This window comes from Onychostruthus taczanowskii, unplaced genomic scaffold, assembly GCF_017590055.1.
Source record: "Onychostruthus taczanowskii isolate IOZ18803 unplaced genomic scaffold, ASM1759005v1 scaffold38, whole genome shotgun sequence".
NCBI classification, from domain to species: domain Eukaryota; kingdom Metazoa; phylum Chordata; class Aves; order Passeriformes; family Passeridae; genus Onychostruthus; species Onychostruthus taczanowskii.
Genome location: NW_024501237.1, coordinates 3,363,653 through 3,387,268, shown reverse-complemented (window position 1 = coordinate 3,387,268; position 23,616 = coordinate 3,363,653). Strand labels below are relative to the sequence as shown.

The 23,616-nt window shown below is 44.5% G+C and overlaps 1 protein-coding gene across 2 annotated transcripts in view; it reads right to left on the bottom strand.

Annotated features, from left to right (window-relative positions):
• Positions 1-23,587, bottom strand: part of AFF1 (AF4/FMR2 family member 1) — a 67,225-nt gene extending 43,638 nt beyond the window's left edge. For both annotated transcript variants that reach the window (XM_041411908.1, XM_041411909.1), the window contains exons 1-2: positions 23,287-23,587; positions 442-562 (exon numbers count right to left, since the gene is read on the bottom strand). In XM_041411908.1, the coding sequence (XP_041267842.1) occupies positions 442-562; positions 23,287-23,303 (138 nt within the window). In that variant the 5' untranslated portion in view covers positions 23,304-23,587. The remainder of the gene's footprint in view (positions 1-441; positions 563-23,286) is intronic.
• Positions 23,588-23,616: the final 29 nt, after the last annotated feature.

Sequence of the window (23,616 nt, the reverse complement as noted above, 5' to 3'; positions counted from 1 at the left end):
CTTCAGGATCTTAAGTTAATCACCACACATCAGGATGAGTGAAGTTAGGCAAGCTCATCTTGGATCCTGCAAATCTCTCCAAACCAGATGGGACTGCTTGAGCCACTATCAAGCCAAGCTTGGTGCACCTGCACCCTCCAGGAGTGCTAACACCAGATTCATTTGTTACACCCATAACTACAGGCAGACAGGCAGCCAAGCTACTCCTGAGCACCCTCCCTCAAACTACAGGAGGCCAGCCCGAAGTCCATACTGCTCTTGCACAACCAACAGAGATTCAACCACATAACTCTGAGGAATTGAAATTAAAACAAATGGGAAGATGCTGTGTTTGTATTTATCATGCTCAAGTCTGCTACACCCTCGGCAGAGCACAGCTCTCCTCTTCCATCCCAACCCTCTTTGCTCCTCTCTTCCCCTCCCAACCCCCCGTAACATTACCTTGTAGGGTTCTGCAAAGAGGGGAGTTTTCTCAGAGAAGTGTTTTTTGTCTTCCAGAACCTCCTGACTCCGTCTCTCTTTCTCTCGAATCCGCAGCAAGTTTCTGTCCTCATTGCACAAGCTTTAGGAAGGAGAGAAAGGAAGGATGAATAACATGGTACGCCAGTGTTATCAACAAGTATCTACTCTGTACAGAAACCCTGGCTTCAGACAATGGCATACAACCAGAATGAAAGTAACTTTGAAATCCATGGGATAGTTACAGCTGACAAATCAGTTACATCAAGAATTTGCTGCACAACACAGTAATGCGGCACACAAGGTATATGCATCCTTCTCAGTGACTTCTACTCCTGACACCACCCTTCAATAACAGTGGGAAGGAAAAAGCTATCCATCCATTTCATTGTGAAACTAATTGAGGAGCAGTCAGTGGGGGTGACAAGCACACCAGCTGGCAAGTCCATTTGCAACAATAACTGTGAAAAACCAACATTCTCATTCCTCAGACTTCCACCCCAACTCTTCACCCAGGAGTAAAAGAGAATCCATTATGTTGAAGATACTGTCACTTTCAAAGAAGGAACTTTGCCTAGTTGACAAAAAACAAGGCAATGCTACTTGGCAATAAACAGGCTTGAAAGCTGCTCACCAGGAAACCCATGCAGTTGCATTTAAAGCAATCATGCAAACATATTTAGAAAGGTCTCAGAAACTCAGAAAACACCAGGTCAAATCCGCTGTTCCTCCTCAATGACATCTGCATGCACTCAACTCCAGCAGCCCCACAACAAAGTACCAATAAACCTGTGTCACATGCACAGCAGAAAGATTTCATGGAAAGCCAGATCCTTTAAACTGCACCTTGCCTGTGAAATTCTACTGCAAAACAAGGGAATGTCTTGCTCTAATCTTTATAGACACTGGGGATGGAAAAGCATGTAGGCATTTCTCTCCTGCCCTATTTCTACTCTACTGCACAGTCTACTGTATACATACAATTCCTATATTGCTCTTCATACTTGCAAATTCTCAAGTGCCCACTTTGCAAGGGAAGAGCCTTGTCCTCCCTACCAGTGAAATCTTCCCAAATGTTACACCAATAGCCACCTACTGAAAGTTTAATCATCAACAGAGGAGAGGCAGAGGACTGGCTTTGCTGTAGCAACTAACCAAGAGGTCTGACTGCTGCAGAGGGGGTTTCCTGATGCAATGGGAGCTCTGGAAAATGATGCTGACAGATGGCAAATTTCTATATACGGAACTGAAGTAAGGATGTACTTGTGCCACTAAGGCAGAAAAACATATTCAGGGGTTACACTGTGCACGTTTAGCATAGTTTCCAACTTTGCTAGTGTCAAACTGTTTCCAAATATAGCAAAACAGAAGAGTCCAGTAATAGCTATGTACCCTACTCCTGCAAACAATTTTAAACGTTCATAAAAGAAAAAAGAAGAAAGCAGGAATCACTGACCACTGCTTCAGTAAATAGATACAATCCTTCTGTAATAAACTGTATAATGGAACATTTCCACTGTACATATGATGTAACTTTGCATTTCAGCAATTTCCTATCTATAAGCAGATAGTTGGGGAGTTGCACTATGTGTGCCAGAAAAGCTTTGTGCAGTCAGGTGTGGGAAACTCCAGCTGCAGAACATAAAAACTTAGGAAAAATGATAAGGTAAACTAGAAGCAATATTGGCTAGATTTACTATCTAAAATAGTATGCTTGCAAATGTGGGTTTTTTGTTTTTTTTTTTTTCTTTTTAGTGAATGTGTTTTTTCACAAAAAGGCAGGCCATATATTACGACCCTGAAAATGACTTTTTACCAAAACACTGTGCTTGCATCCATGTGGACTACGGATGTCCTTCTATTTCTAGGCTGGCAAGCACCCAAACTCAGAGTAATCAAGTTGTTTTGCTCAGAGGTTCTGATCACATTCAAACAAAAGGAAAACCCTAAACCACTTGAGTCTCTCACAACAATAATATTTATGATGAGAAGTAGCTATGTTTCCTATATGTACCCTGACATTGAATGTAAAACAACTTACGTGCTGCTTGCTGCAAAGACAGCAGCTGTAATACCTCTGAAGGCCTTTTCTTTCCCTGAACCTTCCTTGACCCCAAGCTCTCTTCCCAGCAATAAATTCTTTCTAAAGAGAGTGCAGGGGGGAAGGGGGGCGGGGGGTAGAGAGGAAGGGCAGGGACACTGCCTATCTGCCATAGCGCCAGTTCCTGAAGGTTTAAGAGGAGACAAAGGTGCCTGCTCAGGAACCTCACAGCGGACACGGGTGCTCACACACGTACGGGAGCACCCAGCACTGCCCAATCTTCAACACCCTCATGGGGCACAGTGGCTCCGGCTGCTGGCCGTGCACAGCCAACTGGCCCTGCAGCCAGGCCAGGGGTCACTGCCCTCCCCTTTGCCGCTCGGGATCACCATCCACCCTCTGCCTCCCTGTCTGAATCGGGTCAATGTAATTTTCATTCCGAGTTTTCCTCCAACTTCATTGAACAGAAGGAGCTACAGTTTCAAAAGCAGAAGGCTAAGGGGCAAAAACATTAAGTAGCTACTTATTTAACAAAGCAGTTGAGAGCAGCAGCCTTCCCTTCTCTAAGCTGCAGACAAGACCTTTAACTGCCTGAAGACAAGAGCTAAAAACACATCCAATTCTATTTTATCATACAGATGTCATGAAAACTTTCTGAAAACCTGGGCTATGCTATAACTCACACGGCAGCTCCCTAAGGTCAAGTGTCAGGAAGCCAGGCAGAAAGCTCAGGCCCTGCGTGGCCCCGTGCCAAGAGGAGAGGAGGTCTCCATGTCCTGCCAGGCGCCAGCACGGAAACCCATGTGAAGACATCGTCTGCCAGGCTCCGGCAAGGCGGCCCTCGCGCACGCACAGCCCCAGCCCCGCTGCTGCCAAAGCTGCGGGGAGAACCCCAACTCCTGCTCTTCATGAACCTCTTCAGACTCCCCGCTTTGATACTCCGATTTTCCTAGAATGAGAACTCAAGAAAAAGCTCAAAACCATCCCAAGTTGTTCCTTACTGGTTTGCAGAAATGCTTTGGGAAATTGGACCTCGAGGCTTGGCACCAACGCACCAAGCACAAGGGAGGCTGGGAGTTAGGGGATATATGCACAAATCACCCCCACCCCAAAAAACCCCAAATAGTGCTTTGATACACTGAAACAGTAGAATTCTGCTGGGCTCAAAGCAGCCCAAGGTGAAGGCACTACACTGGCTCCTATAATAAGGATTTGGTTCAGGAAGCTCAGCAAAGCACACACCCTGACACACAACATCATCCAGACTTGGGTCTGTAACAGAAGCCATAAAATACTGACGTGCTCTGAGGCTGCTCTCAGTGACATGCCAGCCCTTACTACATAGGTTCAAATGCTGATATGTGACAATCCAGACCATGACAACATTTTCAAAAAATAGACTGGAGCAGGAAGAAATTCTGCCTCTTCTGTCCCGTGTGTTCTCCAAGTGAAAATGAAATGAAAATAAAAATCTGCTTTAATTGTAATAAGATCTAGTACTGGCTCCCAAAAGGAAGCAGAAGCAAGGAAGGAAGGCAGAAAAAGGTTAAAAAGCAAACACACAGAAAACACTCACTTCCCTCTTAACATGCAGAACGTCTTCCTCTGAAACACTGAGACACAACATTTCATTTCAGTACAACTGCAGGAAAACACAAACTTATTGAAGCTGTTTTGTCATTAACATTGATTCTTTTTTTAATATGAGAAAATGCTGATCATGACTGAGAGATGTATTTTTGCTTAAGGTAAGACACATCATCCCCGAGAAAACAATTAAACAGAGATCACAAGGATGCATCACAACAGCCTTGCTGCAGCACCCCTGCTTGTTTCCTATTAAAATCTCCACAGAATAATTGCCACAATTTATAGAGCCAAGATCACATCTGCAAAGATTAAATATGCAGTTTCATTCATCAGGCCATCAGCCTGAAAAGAAACGTGGATAAAGTCATGGCATAGAAAGCTATTGAGCATCACAGCTGTGCTCAGCTCTCACACTGGTATCACCTACACAGCCTGACAGTAACTGCAAAACAAGCAGATGGAAGGACAATACTACAGCTAATACCAAACAGCACCAAAAACTCCCTGTCCCAACCTTTGCTTCCTTTCCTTTATGGAGACATCAACAAGTTGTAATTTGCTGAATCTTTTGTTCTGTTTCACATCAAACACTATTTCTCAGAAAATACACAGTTTGAACAAGTGGTAAGAGAAAAACATAGGGTAGAAGTACAACAGATGGTACAGTTAGTCAATAATTTTCTGCATCATCATCATCAATCAGCTTTGGTACATGCTTCCCAAAAATACATATCTTCACACTGAAGTGACATGAATTGGAATTAGCTTTTCAAGACTTTGCTTCCTCTAGCTCCTTCAACTCATCACATCTATCCAGACCTGTTTACTGTCTATATGACAGGGGCATCAGACCCACTGAGCAAGAGATCAAGGCCTCACAGCCCACCTGTTTATCTACAACGACTATAAGAAACCTCCTGTCAAATATTTTTGGACAAAAAAAGCATTCCAAGAAAATGCGGCACTGCTGCAACCCTTCCTTCAAAGCATACGGGAAAATGATCCCGAATACACCTCTTTTTATGTTTTAAACACAGAGCCCTCTAGGTTACAAAAAAAAAAAAAAAAAAAAAAAAAAAAAAAAAAAAATTGAAGCAGAGAAGGCTGGGATGTTGTGGCAGGCAGAAGGGAGCTGCCACTTTGCTTAAGTAGAAGCTAAGTTGGCCTTTGCCAGAAAAAAAAAAAAAAAAGTTCTACTTTTGTAAGATTAATCATCTTCTCACTCAGCCTCTCCTATGGTAATCTTTGGGTTCAAATTCTTACTTATTTGTTTCCTCCCACTGTTGCCAAGTTAAAAATTATATTCATTACTCAGCCATTAAAAGGCTTTTGCTTCCTTTCAGCATCAATAGGCCTTTGATCATCAAGCAGTTCCCAGGGGAAGCCTGATCTTTTCCTAAGAACTGAGCCCCTGCAGCGCCCAGGACTTTTTCAGGAACTGGGAACTCTCAGATGTTCTTCAAACATGACAGATCCTTCATAGACTGAACTTAAACCCCAGTGCAAATGGCTATGCACTTAAAAACACACCAAGACTTCTCAACCTGTGGTCCACTAACCACTGAAGTCTCAAAAGAGGAAAAAGCAGATTTGTCAAAAGATGCAAATAACTTTTGTTATTTGTGCCCTTTTTTGTGCCTACTCAAGAAAGGCAAACAAGTGAAAAGTTTATGACTTGGACTTTCCCCCACACCCTGAAATGTTTAAAATCTATTATTTAGTCATAAACTGCCATGTACAACAGCAGCTTCGGAAATCTGAAAAAAATGTGACAATTATAACCAGCACATAACTATGGTGCCATAGCCGAAGACCTGAACAAACCAAGAGGCAGCATGTGCATTGTGATGCTGCAGAATATGAAGTCTCTAAAGCAACCCAGTCTTTCAGCCTCTCCCCATGTAGATGACGTTAATAGAACAGTCAGAAAACGTGTTAATTATAAGTTAGACGGGGAACACGAAAGCTGTCATTCTCCATTTAAATGCAAATACATTAGAAGGGCTTTTAAGAAGGTGTGATTGTGTGAAGTGTAATTACAAGGAAAGCAGACAAGGAGTTGATGAATTTAAGGCTTTGTTTGTTCTGGATGTGGCAGGCAAAGCAGGAAATGTGAAAAGTTTAAATCACCGGGTATGTGCAATGAAAAATCCTGACCGCTTCGCCTCTGCAAGGCGTTCTGTACGCGGCAGGCTCAGGCACACATCCCAGGATTTCCTCAAGCCACGTGAGTGGTCCGACTGCCATTCAGCCCCGAAGGCATGCGTGTCTTTGTGGGTAGGTGAGTAAAGATCTGCAACTCCCGTGCTATTTCAGGGATCGGGTATGCAAGAAAGAATCCAAGCTGCTGGCGCCTTGGCTGCAGCTGATGGAGCAGCTCTGGAAGTGCAGCCTCGGATGGGACCTGAGTCCGGGACGAGTTCCCCAGATTTTAAGAGCCCTCTCATAGCTGCACACCAGGCAGCCTTGATTGCGGTGACCCAACCGTGACAAGACTGAACTTCCATGTGAGCAGCATTTGCAGGCAAGAGGAGCCCATCCATGTCTCTTCTCACCTCATCAGCAAGGATCAAAAAAGTTACCTTTGTCAGGATACAGATAAAACAGCTGTTCCAATGGGCTTATTTTGCAGAGGTGACAGTGAAAAGTAAGTTATTCTAAACTTTACTCTCTGTATCAAAAGGGGAAGCATCAATTTGCCTCTAACTCATCTACACTACTCTGTTGCACAGCTGAGCAAACATTTTCACCCAGCCCCAAGTGCCGCCTCGCAGAGAGGACCCAGGGCCAATCTGGTCAGGCTCAGCTGGTACGCCCAGATCCCTCTGACAGCGTGCTACATCCTGCCTTTGTCTGAGAATTCGCTTCCATGGAGAATCGGCATTCCCTGCTGAGTAGATCCTGCTCCAACCGAGAGGGGACTTTGACTCACCCACGACTTTCTCAGAAGTGACCTTTTCCCATTTTTATGGATCTAAAAGTCAGCTGCAGTCACGGAGTCTCTCATCCACAAAATGCAAGCTGGCATTATTCCCGACTTGCCACAGGGCAAGCACAGGGATGCTGGCACAGCAGGGTCACCAGCCTGTGCCCCAGCCGCTGTTGCACAACTGCTCCAGCGGCACCTTCCCTGCCTCTGCAGCACCTGAGGCTTGCTGCCAGCTGGATTTTTCCCTTAATGAAAACAGAGCTAAAGCACTTGGCAACTGCCGTGAACTGAGCGTGTAGACTTGAACTCACACGTGGCCATGCCAGAGCAGCACAGTGGCAATTTGGATTAAGTCAGTGTTCAGGTAGTAGGCAGGCAGCAAGAAAAATTAAGGTGAGTAGACCTATTAGAGACTCAGCTTGACACGTTCTGCTCTCCACCAGGATTAACAGCACCTGGAACACCTCTCACTACTTGGGAATGGACTGCCCTGCAGCATTACTCCCTCCCACAGTGCTTCTTCCTCTTGATTATCTACATGTCACTTACAATAAAAAACATCATGCATTTCTCCTGATTGTTTAAGTCAGCCTGACACACGTAAACAAATTTAACTCATTGTCTTACAAACCCCAGCTCAGGAAAATTATGTGACTGAAGTAAAATCGGTGGAAGAGTGCCAAATCTCAAGTTTTGTTAAGCCTGGCCAGATCCTCCAGCACTCTGCAATTCAGTGCCCGGCTTCAGCTGTTACCTCTAAGCCAAATCTTTCTGGCAGGGCTCTTTGAATCAGCTGCATGAGCACAGGAGCAGGGTGACCACCACATGGTGAGCAGCAATCCTTTCAGAGCATGAACATTTGCGCACAACTGCCCAGCACGGGGAGAAGGTGTTCCCCAGTGGAAACAGAGGCAGGATGGTGATATTTTATTAACTCACCCACCACTAGCAAAATATCAGTGTCTCTAACGCTGACAAGGCATACTTGAATAGTCAGAAGTGTTTATCAGCTGCTGCCCGAGCAGTCTGAAGGCTTTCTTCAGTGAAGTGGTGCATGAAATCTCCCACTGTACCCATCTGCCTCTGAATTCCTCATCTCAATGGCAGAAATCCAACACCTGGGATGAACTTTTGTAGGCTTGCCTGGGAAAACGCATAGGGTACAACCTACATTCTACCTTATATAAAACCTATCCTACCCGTTCATTTGCTTTTGCCTTGAAATACCCTTTTTGCTGTTCTTGCTGTTCAACAAAATCAATAGGTTTAAAGGCAGCAAGAGAACTGTGCGTTTGCAGTAGTAATGCACAAAAAGCAAAATGTAAAAATGAAATCAGGTTTCTATTTCTTTAAAGTATGCTCTAAAACAATGTTCTTTACTGGTAAACCATGAGAGATCAGGTAAAAAGGCTGTTGCAAACTAGGACTAGCTGAAAAGGAATGAAATAATTAAGGGATCAAGAAAAAGCATTTTTACCTTACATATTAATTTCCCAGACCTATTTTAATTCATTTTTTTCACACAATTGCAACATTTTGATTCACACACATTTCCACCTTAGTGGTTATAGGAAATTAAGTCATGCTTGCTTAGACATACTGTTTCTTCCCACCCGATATCCAAATATTTTATTCCTCATGTAGCACAAAAGTCAAACAAAGCCCGATGGTCCCTCTCCAACCCACTTACAGTTTCTCCAGTGTCCTCATAAAAATGATAAAGCTTTGAAAGAACTCTCAGCTACAAGGTCTTAAGATAAAAAGCAAGTTACAGCAATGTAAAAAAAGAAAAATAACAATCCAGGTGATATCAGCTGTTAAATTTCAGAAAACTAATGTTTAATTTTCTATGTGAAATAATTTTTCAAGTTAAATCAAAGATTCAAATCTTACAATCTATTCTACTACCTTAGTTCTTTGTGAGGCTACTGAAATGCTTACTGCATCTGCAGAAAGTTAAATGCAGTAAATTTTCTATTTTAGGACTACATTAAAATTATTCACGTGGACACTTGAATAATTTTGTTAATTGATTTTATAGAATTTCCTAAATGCCACTAAAAAAACCCAAACATTACTGTTTTCCACCACAGTAAAAAAAGAATTTCAACAAGATACACAGTTCATAGAAGAAAACCCGAAATGTTTAGTGAGCAGCTGCTTGACGGGTGTGCATTTGAAACCCCTTCGCACACAACACTTCTTCTCACACAGCTACCACACCTGCACATCTGGCCAAGTGAATATATCACTGGTTTTTCCCCAGGAGCCTGCTATCAGCTGACCTTGTCCCTGCTCTGACAAGCAGCTCCTATTCCATCAGTCACTCTGCCATGTGGTCCACAGGTGCCACAACGTACACGTACTGCCACATTCTCACTTCACACACAGCTCAGCTTAGCTCGGTTCCCTTCAGCCAGCCCCAAACACCCGTTTCTTAAAGACTTGACTTCATCCAGCTTGTTGTAAATGCTGTCAGCTTGGGAGGGCTGGCAGTGAGACTTCTGCAGAGCCCTAGAGTCTTTCACCTCAGATTCCTGCACAGTCCAAAGGGTCCTCCTTTCCTCCCTCTGTGACCATCCCAGCTGAGCCAACACAGGCTCCTGGAGCTGACAGCTCAATGCAGCTCAAAGCCCAGCGTGTAAAATGTAACATCAGCCTGAGAATTGCTCCTTTCCCGACTGCAAACCTGAAGCTGTTCAAAGAATTAACCCCACATCAAATACTATCAGTGGTTTAATTTGCTGTGAAGCATATCAAAAGCAAAACCTGCAAATATGAGCATTTGAAACTGTCTCAGAAATATGGATATGCGCAACTCTGCCACCTGAATCTTTAATTCCCTGCAACCTATTGAACACAAGAGCAACTTCATAACATTTCTTGTGAAACATTCTTACTGTAAATCCATCCCAAACTGAGTAAATCAAATCTAACATGCTAAGAACAGGACAGTACTGTAACTAAAAATTGAGATTAAGAAAAGTTAAAAAACATGAAAGAGATTAATTCTTTCATACTTTCATAGGAATTAGCAGCAAACACATCATGCATGAAAGAAAGGTTTCCTATCCTTTTGAGTTTTTCACTTACATAATAGCATTTACTAAGAAACAGGTTGGACAAGTCTTATCTGCATAGCAAGGACTACGTAGAAGCATAGCAAGATTAGCAATGTTTGTTGAAAAGATCTGTTTATATGCTGAAAAGCCTATTTAAAAACCTTTCCTGCATTCTCTGCCAGATTCTAATTATTCCAGAAGTATTTTCTAGTTTTTTTCATCTATACACAGAAGGGCCTGCTAACTTTCCTATGGTTTCTGTTTTCCCATTCTATTAAGAGGTGCACATGCTCTGTAGCCGACTACCTCTCTGTGCTGGAGTTTCAAACTGCAATCGAATCATCAGCCTGAACAAAGCAGCTCATTGTCATTCTGAAAGAACTTGGCAAGTGTTCAATCTAAGCAAGAGCAATAATCCATGACAGGGTGCATTAGGCAGGTACTGATGCATGCCTAATGCACACTGCAAAGCATATACTCCTCCAAAATACACTCTGAAGTATCTTATCTTTCATTTTTCCTGCTTTTTAAGAACGTTTACATAAGCTGTTGCTTTTAGCAACTGCAAAAAGCTATCCCTTTAAAGAACAATAATAAACTGGCTACAAATAATTTCCCATTTCAATTCTGTACACAATTATTCAACATACGTCTGTTTTTCCAGTTCAAAACCAAAAATACAAACCAAAACAAACACAAGCCACGTTTTCACCACATCACCTGCACCTCTGTTTAAAAAGCACCTATTTTCCCTTGGTACTGGAAGCAGGCTGAGAAACCAGCAAGTTCTCAGCTCCACCATCATTAGCCACACTTGCGTGCAGGCAGTGGGAACTTCACCCTCTGGCTCGCACCAAACCAACAGCCAGCTCCCGTTCCCACGGGACAGCAGCACGGCTTTGGCACTGCCGAGGCCACTGCAAACACTGGAAATCTCGGAGCTGCCTGCTGCAAGCCTGGCGCTGGGTGTGCATCTGTGTGTGCCTGGCAGAGCCCAGCAGGCACCGGGCACGTCCCAGACGTGCCAGGAAAGGCTTGAGCGGCACAGGGGCTTCTGCAGGCAGGTGAAGTCAGGCATCCTTGCCTAAGGCAGCACCGGGAATCCAGGAACTACATCTTGGGAAAGGGGAGTGCTGCTGGGAGCCAGCAAGGCCAATTCCAAAGCACTTACCTGGCCTCCCTGAGCAGTACCTGAGTGCTCCTGGAGATCGTGTTCCCTGCTAACCATGCCCTATTCTGGAAAGCACACAGCTGTACACCAAATCAACAGCCAGCTCAATACCCAGCTAACAGTTGTTCCACCTGCTGCTGCCTAACCCAGGTGAGATATTCGAAGGATGGACACAGTTTCTCTAAGGACTAATGTATCTTGAAAGGCATTATCATTGACATGATAATGTCAACGTGCCTCTGAGCACATCTTGGCTGCCTGAAAACATGAGGTACTTTTTGTGAATCACGTAACACAGCAACCCCATGATTTTTACAGGGAGGCAGAGGGACAATGTATTTTCTAGCTGAAGTAGCAAACTACTACATACCAGGAGTTATCTGCCAATAATTGGGCAATGTGCTGATTAATACTTTTTCAGGGTTGCCTAAGGACACTGCATGCATGAGTATCTCACCACTATTAATTAATCACTCTTTGTGCTCTTATCCTGGTAGAATTTACATGTTGCACACAGTGAATCCCCTGAATGAGGCAATTTCTACCTCCAAAAGCACTTACTATTGTCAGTTTATTTGCTCTGCTTAGCCCAATGCTCAGATTGGCAATAAATCATCATTCTTAGCAGCTGAAGTGTTTAGTGTCTTTCATTCAATATTCTTTCCTCCTCGCTGTTCCCCCTGGAAGTACAGTAATCATGTGCTGAATAGTCATTTACAGCACTGCAATTAAGAGATTATTCCATTAGGCTTTGTATTTCTATCCGGTTTTATGTTTCCATTAAAAGCACTTTGTTAAACAATTGAGCAAACAACTTCATGCAACAGCAAGAGCCTCATGAGCTGATGCCTGTCAGTCAGAGCCCTGTGAAGCAGCCCAGGATAGGCAGAGGTGCTCATGGGTCCACAGAGACCCTCCTCTTAGGCAGGATCCCAAAACCAGGAACAGGACAGGCAGCACAACTGCAGATGGGCCAGTGTGGTGTAAGCAATTAGAGGAGTGACTCCTGCCAAGAGATTGGGTGGAACTGGGGAAGAGTACCTGGCAGGACACCTGGGAGTGGTGCATTCCTCTGTAAACACAGCATCATTTCTTGTGCCTCTAAAAGCAGAGCAAAAATTGTCAAGGCAGTTCTGCTTCCATAAAAACTGACCACCTCTTCAAGGAGCAAAACCTGACAGCCAAAGGAAGTCGCATCTGCCCAGGCAATGACTGTGGCGATTTCACACCAAGCTTGTGACCAAGGCTGGAAAATCACACTAAAGCGTCTCAGAAATACACATAAGGAGTTTCACCAGGCACATCCAGCATTCTGTCCACTCAGGTGACTCAGGGCACCTTCCAGGGAATACCTTTTCTGATAACGCTCTTCCAAGCCTCTGGCTTACGAGTATTTTCATGGCAACAGCCAATGAGTTCCTGTCCTCAACACCATGGCGGCAACAGACTTGGGAGGAGAATGAATCAGCAGCACTGCCTCTCCCCGGGGTTCCTCATCCCTGCCCTCCCACGCATGTTCCCAACAACAGTCACTCCCTGCCCTCAGGATGAGGCAGGAGGTCTGTGCTCTGCTCACCGAGGAACAGGGCAGATGCCCTACAGGAACCACTGCACCAAACCCCTGGAGAAGGTTTTACATTCTCACATGCAGGCTGCTGGACTTTTCCTCACGCCCTGACTGCCTGCCCAGAGCTACACTCAGTGCCAAGCACAGAAAGCCCCTTGAACAACCCGTGTCCAAGCAGACAGCTTCCTGCATCGTCACAGGGATGCGCTGACTCAGGATTGCTTCATCTCTCTGTACTCTCTTGCTGGCCCCGAAATTCACTGAATGAAACATCCACAAACAGAATGAATAACACCCCCAACAGCAGCTGGCACCTCACATAACCCAGGTAACATCCAACCAAGCCATCTGTAGAAAGCTAGGTATTTTCAAGAAAATGCCAGTTGATCATAGTAATTTGGAACCATGGGATAACATTCTCCACACACACTTTTTAACACATTCAGTAACTTTTCCATCTTGCCCAATTTCTTGATTACCACAGTGACTAAACATGGGCTGAAAAAAAGAAAAAAATTCTGCAAAGTAAAACTTGCCATAAATATTTCTGGAAGCCACTTGAAAAAAGGGAGTAAGGAAAGAGTCTCACTATTTACACATTTTTCTATTCTTCTTGAAACTTCCATTAATCCTCAGAACAGCTCTTAGAATCCTTCCCAACTAGCAAATTGTGCCTTAACTCCCCATTTTTTTCACTTAACAGCCCTGCTTAGAAATGTGGTGCTTATAATAATGCATACAACAGAGAAAGAACACAGGACATTGTATGGTTAACATCCCTCCCTTTTCTACATCTCTTTTTCTGTCACTCCTCAGTTTCAAGCTGTGAATCAGGAATCCATTTTGAGCACTTGCTTATACACATGCAAAACCCATTCTCTGTGTAAAAGCTCCAGGTCGAGAATTCTTTTTGAGCGCAAGCTCAAGCAGAGCTCTTTATCAGGAACATCCTTTTCAAGTGGACTTGAAAACTTAAAAGCCAAAAGAAACTAGAAAATCAGATACTAGCATAAATTCCTCTTTTCACTAAAGTACAACATTGCCTTATAATACACAGTTTAAGTCTCTCAAATGATATGGAAGGAGTAGACCAGCTGGAACCCAGTGTACAAGCTGAAGGCTACAATTTGGCCCCAAATGAGGACAGCACAGAAAAACCCAGAGGAACCAATAAAATTTGGAGCAGCAGCTGTAACAACACCTTGTGTGTTCACCCTGCTGAGCCCTGGCACATCAATTCTCACCACTGCCTCAGCTTTCAGCACACCCTTGGCCAGCTGAACTCACACAAACCATTTCAATTCTCCTCTGGTTTCCTACTTTCCATTGAGACTCTGCTGTTTGTAAGCAGGATCCTAGATCTGTATCTAGTCCGTGCCTGCACCTCCGTTGCACTCCCATCTTATTTGCACTCACCCACGTGAAACAGAAGAGGAAGGGGTGAAAGAATAGTTCAAGGGCCTTCTAAGAAAACTGCATGGCTTAATTAAAGACCTTTTAAATGCATCTTATTAACCTCAGCAACTGCTACTGGTTGTTCAGACCTCCCCCTCTCTAGGGAAAAGAAAGAAATATTGAACAAGTAAAACCAAACCATTATTCACTTGGCAGATTACTGTACACAAACAGCCTTTCAAGCTGTTACATTAAAGTAAACACAGCTTATATCAATATCATCTGTACTTTTCCGTCATTAGGCTGCGAGGGAGGAGATGGCCCATTTTCAAGGAAGCAATTTTTACAAAAGGAAACCATTAACTTGATACTTAATCGATAAACAAAGGAACAGGGAAGTGAAGAAGAAATTGCCCAGAAGATGGGGTTGGGACACAGAGGAGAGCTTTCTTCATAATACCTTCTTTTATATGGCATTTCTATCAGACTTTTTCCTGGGGACAGGGGGCAAATTTTCAAACAGGATTTCGATGTTTTCTCCTGCTATAGCTGAAAATAGGACATTTTCTCCTACTTTCTACTGTTTCGACTAGCACAAATGATGGCCAAATCAGAAAGATGCAAAAGTACTGAAAACAGGACCCTTGGCTGAGACACCGTGAGCTCCATACGTGTCTCTTTACAACTAAGTACAGCACAGATACCAGAGTCAGTTCTAGCTAAGAACTGAAACCACTGTATTTGGCCAATGTTCAGCCTAAAGAACAGAATGTCAACTATATGTTCATTAGATTTAAAAATTAACCCAGACTGCGTCTGGCTTTATAAGCATTACAGGATGGGGAGTCCTGTGTGTGTATGGTTACCATCTTTGATTTGGGGTGTTTTGGTAGGGTTTGTTTAATATGCACAGCTCCTCAGTTTTCACAATAAATTCTCTCAGAAGTTGTTCACATTGCAAAACATCAACACACACCAATACACTTGCCAAACCAGATCCCAGGAAGGTTTTGGTTGCAATTACGAGATTGTGCAATAATTACAAACTGCTTTCATTTATTCAAGAATTACAAAAAGGAGGTTCTGGCTGTGAAACACAGTGCTACACTACATCAGCTGTCTATACTGCAAGAGGAAGAAACAGCAATAGGTTCCCTGCACATAAATTCTCTCTGTCACTCCAAACATGCAGCAAAAAGGGATGTGTAATGCAAGAAACCTATTTACTGTTGGTCAGTTCGTCCAGTTTACTTAACTGAGTTGGAAAGAAAACACCCTCTCCAAATCATTAAGAACCAGACTGATTCACATGTTTAAGTAATGGAAGAACCAGCTTGGGAGCCAAGTTTTAATGTTATCATTTTCTGCACACTGGCAATTTCATCCATCTGTTTTTCTCCACTGTGGTCCTACATGTGCAGATCTGCACTGTCAGTGCACTATGCCACCAAACAACAGCAATACTCATCAGTGACATGCTCAGGTAGGTAAAGAAACGCCACTTGGGGGCTGGCTCACTTTTAACCAAAACCAAGGCTGAAGTCATCCCACCAGCCCACTAAGAGTTTGGAACTGGTTTGGAAGGAGGAGGTAACAACAGCAAATAGTTAAAGGCATCTTCAGAGGGAAATTCTACACGGAAGCTGCTAATGTTTTTTCTTCTCCCATCCTTGGCTAAACTCTTCATTTTTATTACAAGTAAATAGAGAGCAAGGGAAAGCTTTGTACCACTTAATTCACTAAATGACCAAGCCTTTTTTCATATGTAAAACACTGAGTTACTGAATTTTCCCAGCCAATTTAGGAAGTTATTTAGGTCTATTGTTCTCAATTCCTCATCATACAAATCAACTTCTGCAATGGCAGAAGTACCCCAGGTCTCTGAATAATAGATCTCATTATTACAGTGTTTCTAAAAGCAGATTAGACCTTCTCAAAGAACAGCACATGATTTTACCTATTTTTCTCTCTCCCCAATATGGGTGGTTACAGAGAATTTTCCTATGCTCTAGGACTAGTAGGTTTTTTTTACCCCTGCAGTGCTTTACACAGAACTAGGCATTCCCTCTATGAAGGACCACAAACCCAGCTAAGCAAAGAGAGCCTATTCTTAGCTTGCTGAAGCCAGTCCATGTAAAATGGATAGGGGTTTGCAAACAGATAAAGATCACCTACGGTGTTCCAAAACCTCAGCAAAGTGATCATATTCCCTTTAAATATTAAGGCACTTGTTCATCTTGCTTCCAGAATGAAAGTTCCAGAATATCATGCATTAAATCAGAAACCCAAAATCAAGCCAATGACCAATTAAAAGTTAACTGCTGGATAAACCTGGCCACTCTGCTGCAAGGGAGCTGCAGATCTCAGCAAAGAAAGGAGACGCTGGCCCAAAAGAGCTCTTTGGCTAACACAGCTTGCACCCACCATCCCATAGCCATCCTCCCAGAAGCCATATGCCAGAAAAAGCAGCCTTCTTCACCAGTATCACAGAGCTCACACTTGGGCCAACACAGTTATCTCACCTCTGCAGTGCATTTGCTCCCTTTCAGCTGTGCCAGCACTTTCACAGTAAAGAAGGCCTGCAGTGACAGACAGACACACATGGCAGCTTCCAGGTAGTGGCAATTCTAAGGGAGTCTTCTAAAAATCCAAGCAAATCTCCCTGCTCTGCAGCACAGAGGGACAGGCCAGGCTCTTTTTCTGTTAGCATGTGTTATTTTAGTAAAGCTAAGAAGAAATAGGTCTCTAGACTGACAGCCTGTTCTCAGCAGAGCCACGGGTTTACTGACATCAAGAAAACAACTTTTCCTAGAACAGCTCGTTCTGTCGAGGGCTGTGGGGACAGGGAAAAGAGAAGCATGTCACCAAAGCACTTCTAAACTGCCAGAATATTCTCTGCCTTCAGATTAGGATGATTTTTCCAAAATAGCCTACAGGGGCAGGGGGGGGAGAGGAGTATTGAGAAATAGCTGCATACCAGTTACGAGGGAGAGTTTCTGAGCTGTGCTTGAAAAGATTAATTATGCCAGTAATATCTTCTTAAGCAAAACCTTACAAACTGCAGAAGAACAAAAAACCCAAAAGCAATTTCTTAGCACATCTCCAGTTCTCCAGAGAAGTAAATACCCCTTTACATTTTAATAATTCCTTTCCATTTCAGATGCAAGCAGACACCTGCATTGCAAAATGCAGTGCCCACAGCTCAGGGAGGAGGCACATGCACTGGAGCTTCTCACACACCTCACATGCACACACCACCTGCTAAACACCGTGCCATGAAGGAGCCGATCACACACTGCTGAACACATCACTTGCTGCTTACAGCTTATACACTATCCCAAGAAGCAAAGATATATAGAATAAAAATACTAGCATATGCTCAAGAATTTCCTCTTTTGTTTCTTTTTAAAATACTTCTTACTCAGGTTTTGGTTGAACTGGTGATAGAGGTGTTTTTGTTATTTGTTATTCTTTGTTGCTTCTTATTTGCATGTACAAAAATGAAACCCACAGTTCTTGCAGTTCTGAAAATTAGTTTTGCTGTTGTCTCTGAGGTTAACCATTAACAATTTGCTTGTTGAACCTTCTCTAAAAATTACAGCAGGGACATTATTTCTCTTAACCTGATGCAACATTGCAAAAACAACAGTAAAGGAAAACTTTAGTTTGCTAGTACAATAAACACTCAGAACAACTGAAAATGACAATTCTACAAACAATATCTAAGCCTAAACTAATCCAGAAGACAAACATCTTCCTGAAGCATTTGTGACGAAGGCTGCCTAATCAAGTGTGCCTAGATACCTCAGCTTGACAATTCTGAAGCATTAACAGGAACAGAGCACTTCTCAAATGCAGTTTTGTGCCCACACACCTGCTCTTTCTCCCCGCTTGCCACCTCCCCCTTCCTATACAAGGATAAGGCACCAAAAGAAATGCACTTTTTACAAAGCCATGCAGTTCAATAAGGTGATCAACAACTTCTGCACCTCAGCAGCAAAAGAGCTGAGCTGGGGGCTGGCTCTGCACACAGCAGGCACCAGAGCTAGAGGGAAGATGGGCTACAGGAATTCTACCTCTCACCACTTTCCACAGCTGCTTGACTCTGTACTGATAAAGAATTCAACTTCACTTCCCTGAATTGTCTATGAATAGGCAATTGTGGAAAATCTTCTCCTAGCACACGCAGCAGCTCCTGTCTGTTCCCCACAAAAGCATTCTGCTGGAGAGGCAGCTCTATCTTAATCTACTATGGGAACACCTCACTCGGGAGTGATAATTGCCCCAGCCAGTCCCACACTCTTCTCTTTTTTATCATGGACACAGATGAACTGCAGCAGCCAAAATTGCAAAACATAAAATAGCCAGTACATTTTCCACTATAACATACCACAGGGGAAAAAAAAAAGCTCCAGGCTGCGTTCAAGACTGAACAGAAAAAGTACTTTGTCTATTTTTTTGAGGCTCATGCATCTCTACAGTAAGTCTTTTGTCATGCCAGGTAAGCAAACTCTGCACTTCCAACCACTCAGCACCACAGCCAGTCTCTAGGATGACACCCTGCACTCTGTGGAGAGCTCTTCCTCACTCCACTGCCCTCCACCTCATGGAAAACAATGTCATTGTAGCAATCCCACATAACTTTAAGGAGATACCTTTTCTATTATATTTTAAAGGCATTTAAAAGCTTCATGTATCATTCACTATGGTTCCTCTCAAAAGAAAAGTGCTGAGGAGAATTTATGCACCTCATTAAAAGCTTGTTTCCTGCTCTTCATGCTGCATCTTGCAGTTATACTAGCAAATGATTTTCTCATAAAAAGCTGTGAGAAGAGGCCTCTCTTTGTAACACAGACTCAGACACAGGAAAATAACATGACCTAAGGAAACATTCCCTCGTATACCAGCTCAAGTATGCCATGACAAATATACGTCAAAGTTTTCAATGGCCTATTGCAAACTGGAATACTCTCTGCTGAAAAAACCAAACCAACCTGAAAAATCCACTTCCCTGCGAGCATCTCTGTCTTCTGTGTGGGAGCATTTCAGCTGCAGGTCTGCCTCAGAGCAACTCCACACTCAGAAAGTCCAGGCAATAAGGAACTGCAAACTGAAAATCCCCAGCAGCCCACAGAACATGCCATAGATCATCCAGACATCTGGTTCTGGAGAAAACAGGTCTGTATTTCTAGGCAGGGCTAGTAGCAAGCAAAACCAACAGGGTTTCATGGGATGTTTTAGCTTTCAATAGACTAGTAAACTCCAACAAGATATTGTTTCAGCCCTTCTTGATCTCCATCCTTGACTGGATGCCAGAATCACCAACATTTCCCTGTATCAACAGGACCCATGAAACAAACAAGTTATGAAAAGTATCTTTACATCTGGCCTGGAAAGCTGTGAAATTACAAGGAATAAACTAAAGCTGCATCACTCAACATAGCTTCTCCTCAGAGAAAAGCCTCAGCACTACTCCCCTCAAAATGTACTGTGTTTTAAATATAGATAAAGCCACATTTTATTTCTGCAAAGGATCACCTTTTTTTTCTACCAGAACAGGCAGTACAGTCTTCTCTCAAGACTCTTCTGGGTATAGCTGGTACAACTTGGCTTTAGGGGGTGGAAACAGAGGGTTTCCCAGGCTGCTGTCCATCATTACCCTTCCCTGCAGGGCTGGCTCAGGAGAAAGAGCAGTATGAGCCCAGCAGGGATGACAGCACAACACTCAGGTTTCATGTTGCTCTGACTGTGTACTGTATTCACCTATGTACAAAGATTTGGAAAATGCATTCATTCTGCACACAGAAATGATGCTAACCACGACCACACTGAAAAACAAGTGTTTTTCAAACACTTAGCAAAACTCTTAGCATCCAAAACAACAAAGTATTTTGTTTATCCTCTTACTGTAAACAAGTGTGACTGACAGCTTCTACAGACAATTTAAAATGACCACAAGTAGCCTGAGAAAAGCAGCCTGCATCTTAAAAAAAAAAGAGGCAGATATTCATCTAAAGGCCCCCAGCTTGCAATTGCTGCAGCACAGCAGATACTTTAATGAAGAAGCAGAAATGAGATGAGCTCTGTCAGTCTGTCCCACACTCCTCCCAAGAGCCCTGCCATATTCCCAGAGCAGCTGAATGGCACATGATGAACATCACACCACAGTCGACAAGACACTAAATTTGTCCTTATTCAGATCAGTTCTGCTCCTGCTCGCAAGCTGCTGAACATTCCATAAAAACCTGACACAAGCCCTGTTGCCTGGGGACACCACAGGCATCAGATCATCTGTGCACTCCAGAAGCGAGCACATAGAAAGCTACAGCTGCAAACCTACGGCTCAGCGAGCAACTTAAAAAAACCCCACAACGGCACATTATACACAAAAAAAAGCTAACTGGAGGATGGTTTCTCCACCTAATAGATCCAGATGTAAGCTACTTGCAGCAGCTAGTGGGAGAAGCTGATCATTCTCAAAGAGCTGAAACCAAACCATGCCCAACTCGCCAGGCAAGCATTTCTTAAGATCAGGATTTTAAAGAATGCTGTGGCATCCATTAGCACATCAGTTCCTCAGTTATCACCACTACAGTTTTTAAAATGCTAAGGAGCAGCAACAAGTAGGTTTCATCCCCTTGTTTTCCCTACCTTTCCACCCTTCAAAACTGTGAAGCCCAAATGCCAGGTGAGCTGCTGAGAATCACAGCGCAGAACGCGAAGAAAGGATGCTGAATTTTTTTGTTTCCAAACAAGCATCTTCCCCTATGTCACATCACTTTCACTAGCTAAAGCAAACAGCATGTGAGAAATAGAAAATGTGAGCAGATGGAGGAGCGCCTGAAGGCCTCGTACAGAGTGATACACAAACCACTACTGAGCTCAGTATCACACCACCTCATCAGTAATTTACTGAGCTTGCAAAAATTGCCTGTATTTTTTTGCAAAGCACAAATAAACACAGAAAGCTCAGTCATTTCTTTTGCCAGCTACCTTGCAGAGTAAACCCTCTGACATGTTTTGGCAAAACGAATTCTGGAGACATGTGGCTTCTCAGTCCCATGCAGCAGAGTTCTAATTATTTATTGTGAATATAAACTTATCCTTTACTACTGAATAAAAGCTTCTACACACCCACAAAGCACTTTTTTTTTTTTTTTTTAATGGGATGAATACCTCTGCAGATCTATGCCACTGAAAGGGAAACATGACAGGCCTTCTGGCAAATGCAACCTCTCCTACAGACTCATTTCCGCTGCTCATATGCACTCCTATTTTCTTTAAATGTCTTAAAACAAGTAATAATCAGAGATCTTAACACTGATCTTCAGGCATACAGAGTAACCTCTGTACTCACTGTGCTGAAATGCTCTGACACAGTTTTACAGCTTGAGCACCTCACAGCATCCTGACAAAAGCAAAAGCCAACACACAGGATGGAGAAGGAAGGAGGGTACAGAATGGCAGGTGCATGTCTTGTCCCCATGTCTGTCTCAAATAGCAGGTGTAGGGCACAGTCCTTCCACCTGCCCTGCAGAATTCAGCGCCACGGTCCCAGCCCTTGGACCATTTTCCTGCCTTCAGCCTGGGCCTCTCAGCCTGAAACACCTGATTCTGTGTGCCGTTCACCTTACAGGCCAGGGATGTGGCTCACTGGCCCCAGCACCACTCGGCCCTTTCTTGGCCGGCTGGCTGCAGCTGGGGGCTACTGCTGGGACCCAGCTCCCACGTGGCCTCCTGCCACCCAGCAGAATGGCTGTGCGACCTCCGAGACACCAGGCATGTCCCTGGCCTTGGAGCCAAGCCAAGCTCCAGGGCCAGCCAGCATCCCTAGGATTTATGCTGCACCCAGCATGCGGTCCTATTACAGCAGCGCTGATAATGCAGGCCAGTAAATCATGCAAAGGGATGATACAAAGGGAAAAAAAAAGATGTTAGGAACTCAGTCTTTACCTTTTTGTTAAGTACTCTTTATGCAAAATGCTCCCAGTATTGGGAGAGTAGGCCATGGAAGCTGGAGAAGAGCTCAGCTGTTAACCAAGCAATCAATCTTCCCCTGCTTCCCCAAACCGCAGGGCTCTGTCCTTCTCCAGTTTGTAATTTAAAGCCAGCTCTTGGCTTCAAACCTGCAGAAAAGCACCACTGTGAAAATGCACCGTGAGTGCCAAACTTATGTGTAGGATACACCACCGTTTTAATTTTTTTTTTTTCCTGCCTGCAGGAAAGGGGAGCAGGGTGGCTGTTTGGTGTGGGACTAAAGAGCAAAAGGGAATTTCTCTCTTAAGCATTTCTGAAATGCCCATTAAGGAAGGCATCGTAAACGCTAAAAGGCACTTAACAGGTACCTTAAATAGCACTGCTCCATCAAGTACTACTGCTTAAGAAAAGCTGCCTCCCCCATGCTGAGTGTGAAATTAACTTCAGGCAGGACGCTCCCCAACTCCCCCGAGAGCAGGCAAAACGCTGCTTCTTTAAAACCACAGCTGAAAAGTATTTACCCAAGATCGGTGTTTTCGCTTGAATTTTGCTCACCGACAGCAACTAAGTAACTCATTTCCATACTCTTCCCTGCTATAACCATTTTCTATGCCCGCAGCTGCCCAGCAGACACAACCTGCTGCCCCAGCGCTGCAGCCCGGCCGAGCAGAGCCCCTGCCCGCCTCTGGAAGCGGGGCTGGAAGCCGGGACACAGACCCGCTCACGCCGGGCTGGCACGGGCCAACGGAGACAAACAAACGCCACACAAGGCTGGAGGGGAGAACAGAATCAAAGAGCTTTTAAACAGACAAGCCCACGGGGGAGAAAAAGGAAATCAGTTTCAAGGCGCTTTTAACTTGTTGGACTGGGAGAGATTTGACGGGGAGCAATTAAGACTTTGTTTTTCCTGCTGGAAGAAAGTTTACGCTGGGAAGAGGGAACGGGCACGGCGGTGAACAAAACGCAAGGACAAAACCTACCGGGGGCTCGGGGTAAAACCCCACAGCCAACCGAGCCCGGGCAGGAGCCAGCGCATCACAAACCCAGCTCTAAGCGAGATGCACCGGGCGCGACCAAAGTTATTTAGTGCCGTACCTCGACTGGGCAGCCATCGCGGGGTTATCCTGCCAAACGTCCTCTATCCATGAGCTCCGTCCGCAGCTGTCCAGGCTCTACCCCGCTGCCAAAGCCCGCGGGCCCATGTGCCGGCCGCCTCCCCGCCGGAGCCCGGTGCCGCCGCGCCGCGGCTCCCCCCGCCCGGGCGGCCGGCGCAGGGCTGGGGCTCGCTCATTTTGATCGACATCCGGGCGCCCGGCCCTCCCCCGGCCGCCGGCAGGGAGGGGGGCCCGCCCGGCCCCGGGGGACGGCCCCGCTCCGGCCCGCAGCCGGTGGGGCCGGGTGTCGCCGTCCGCCCGGGCCGCGGCC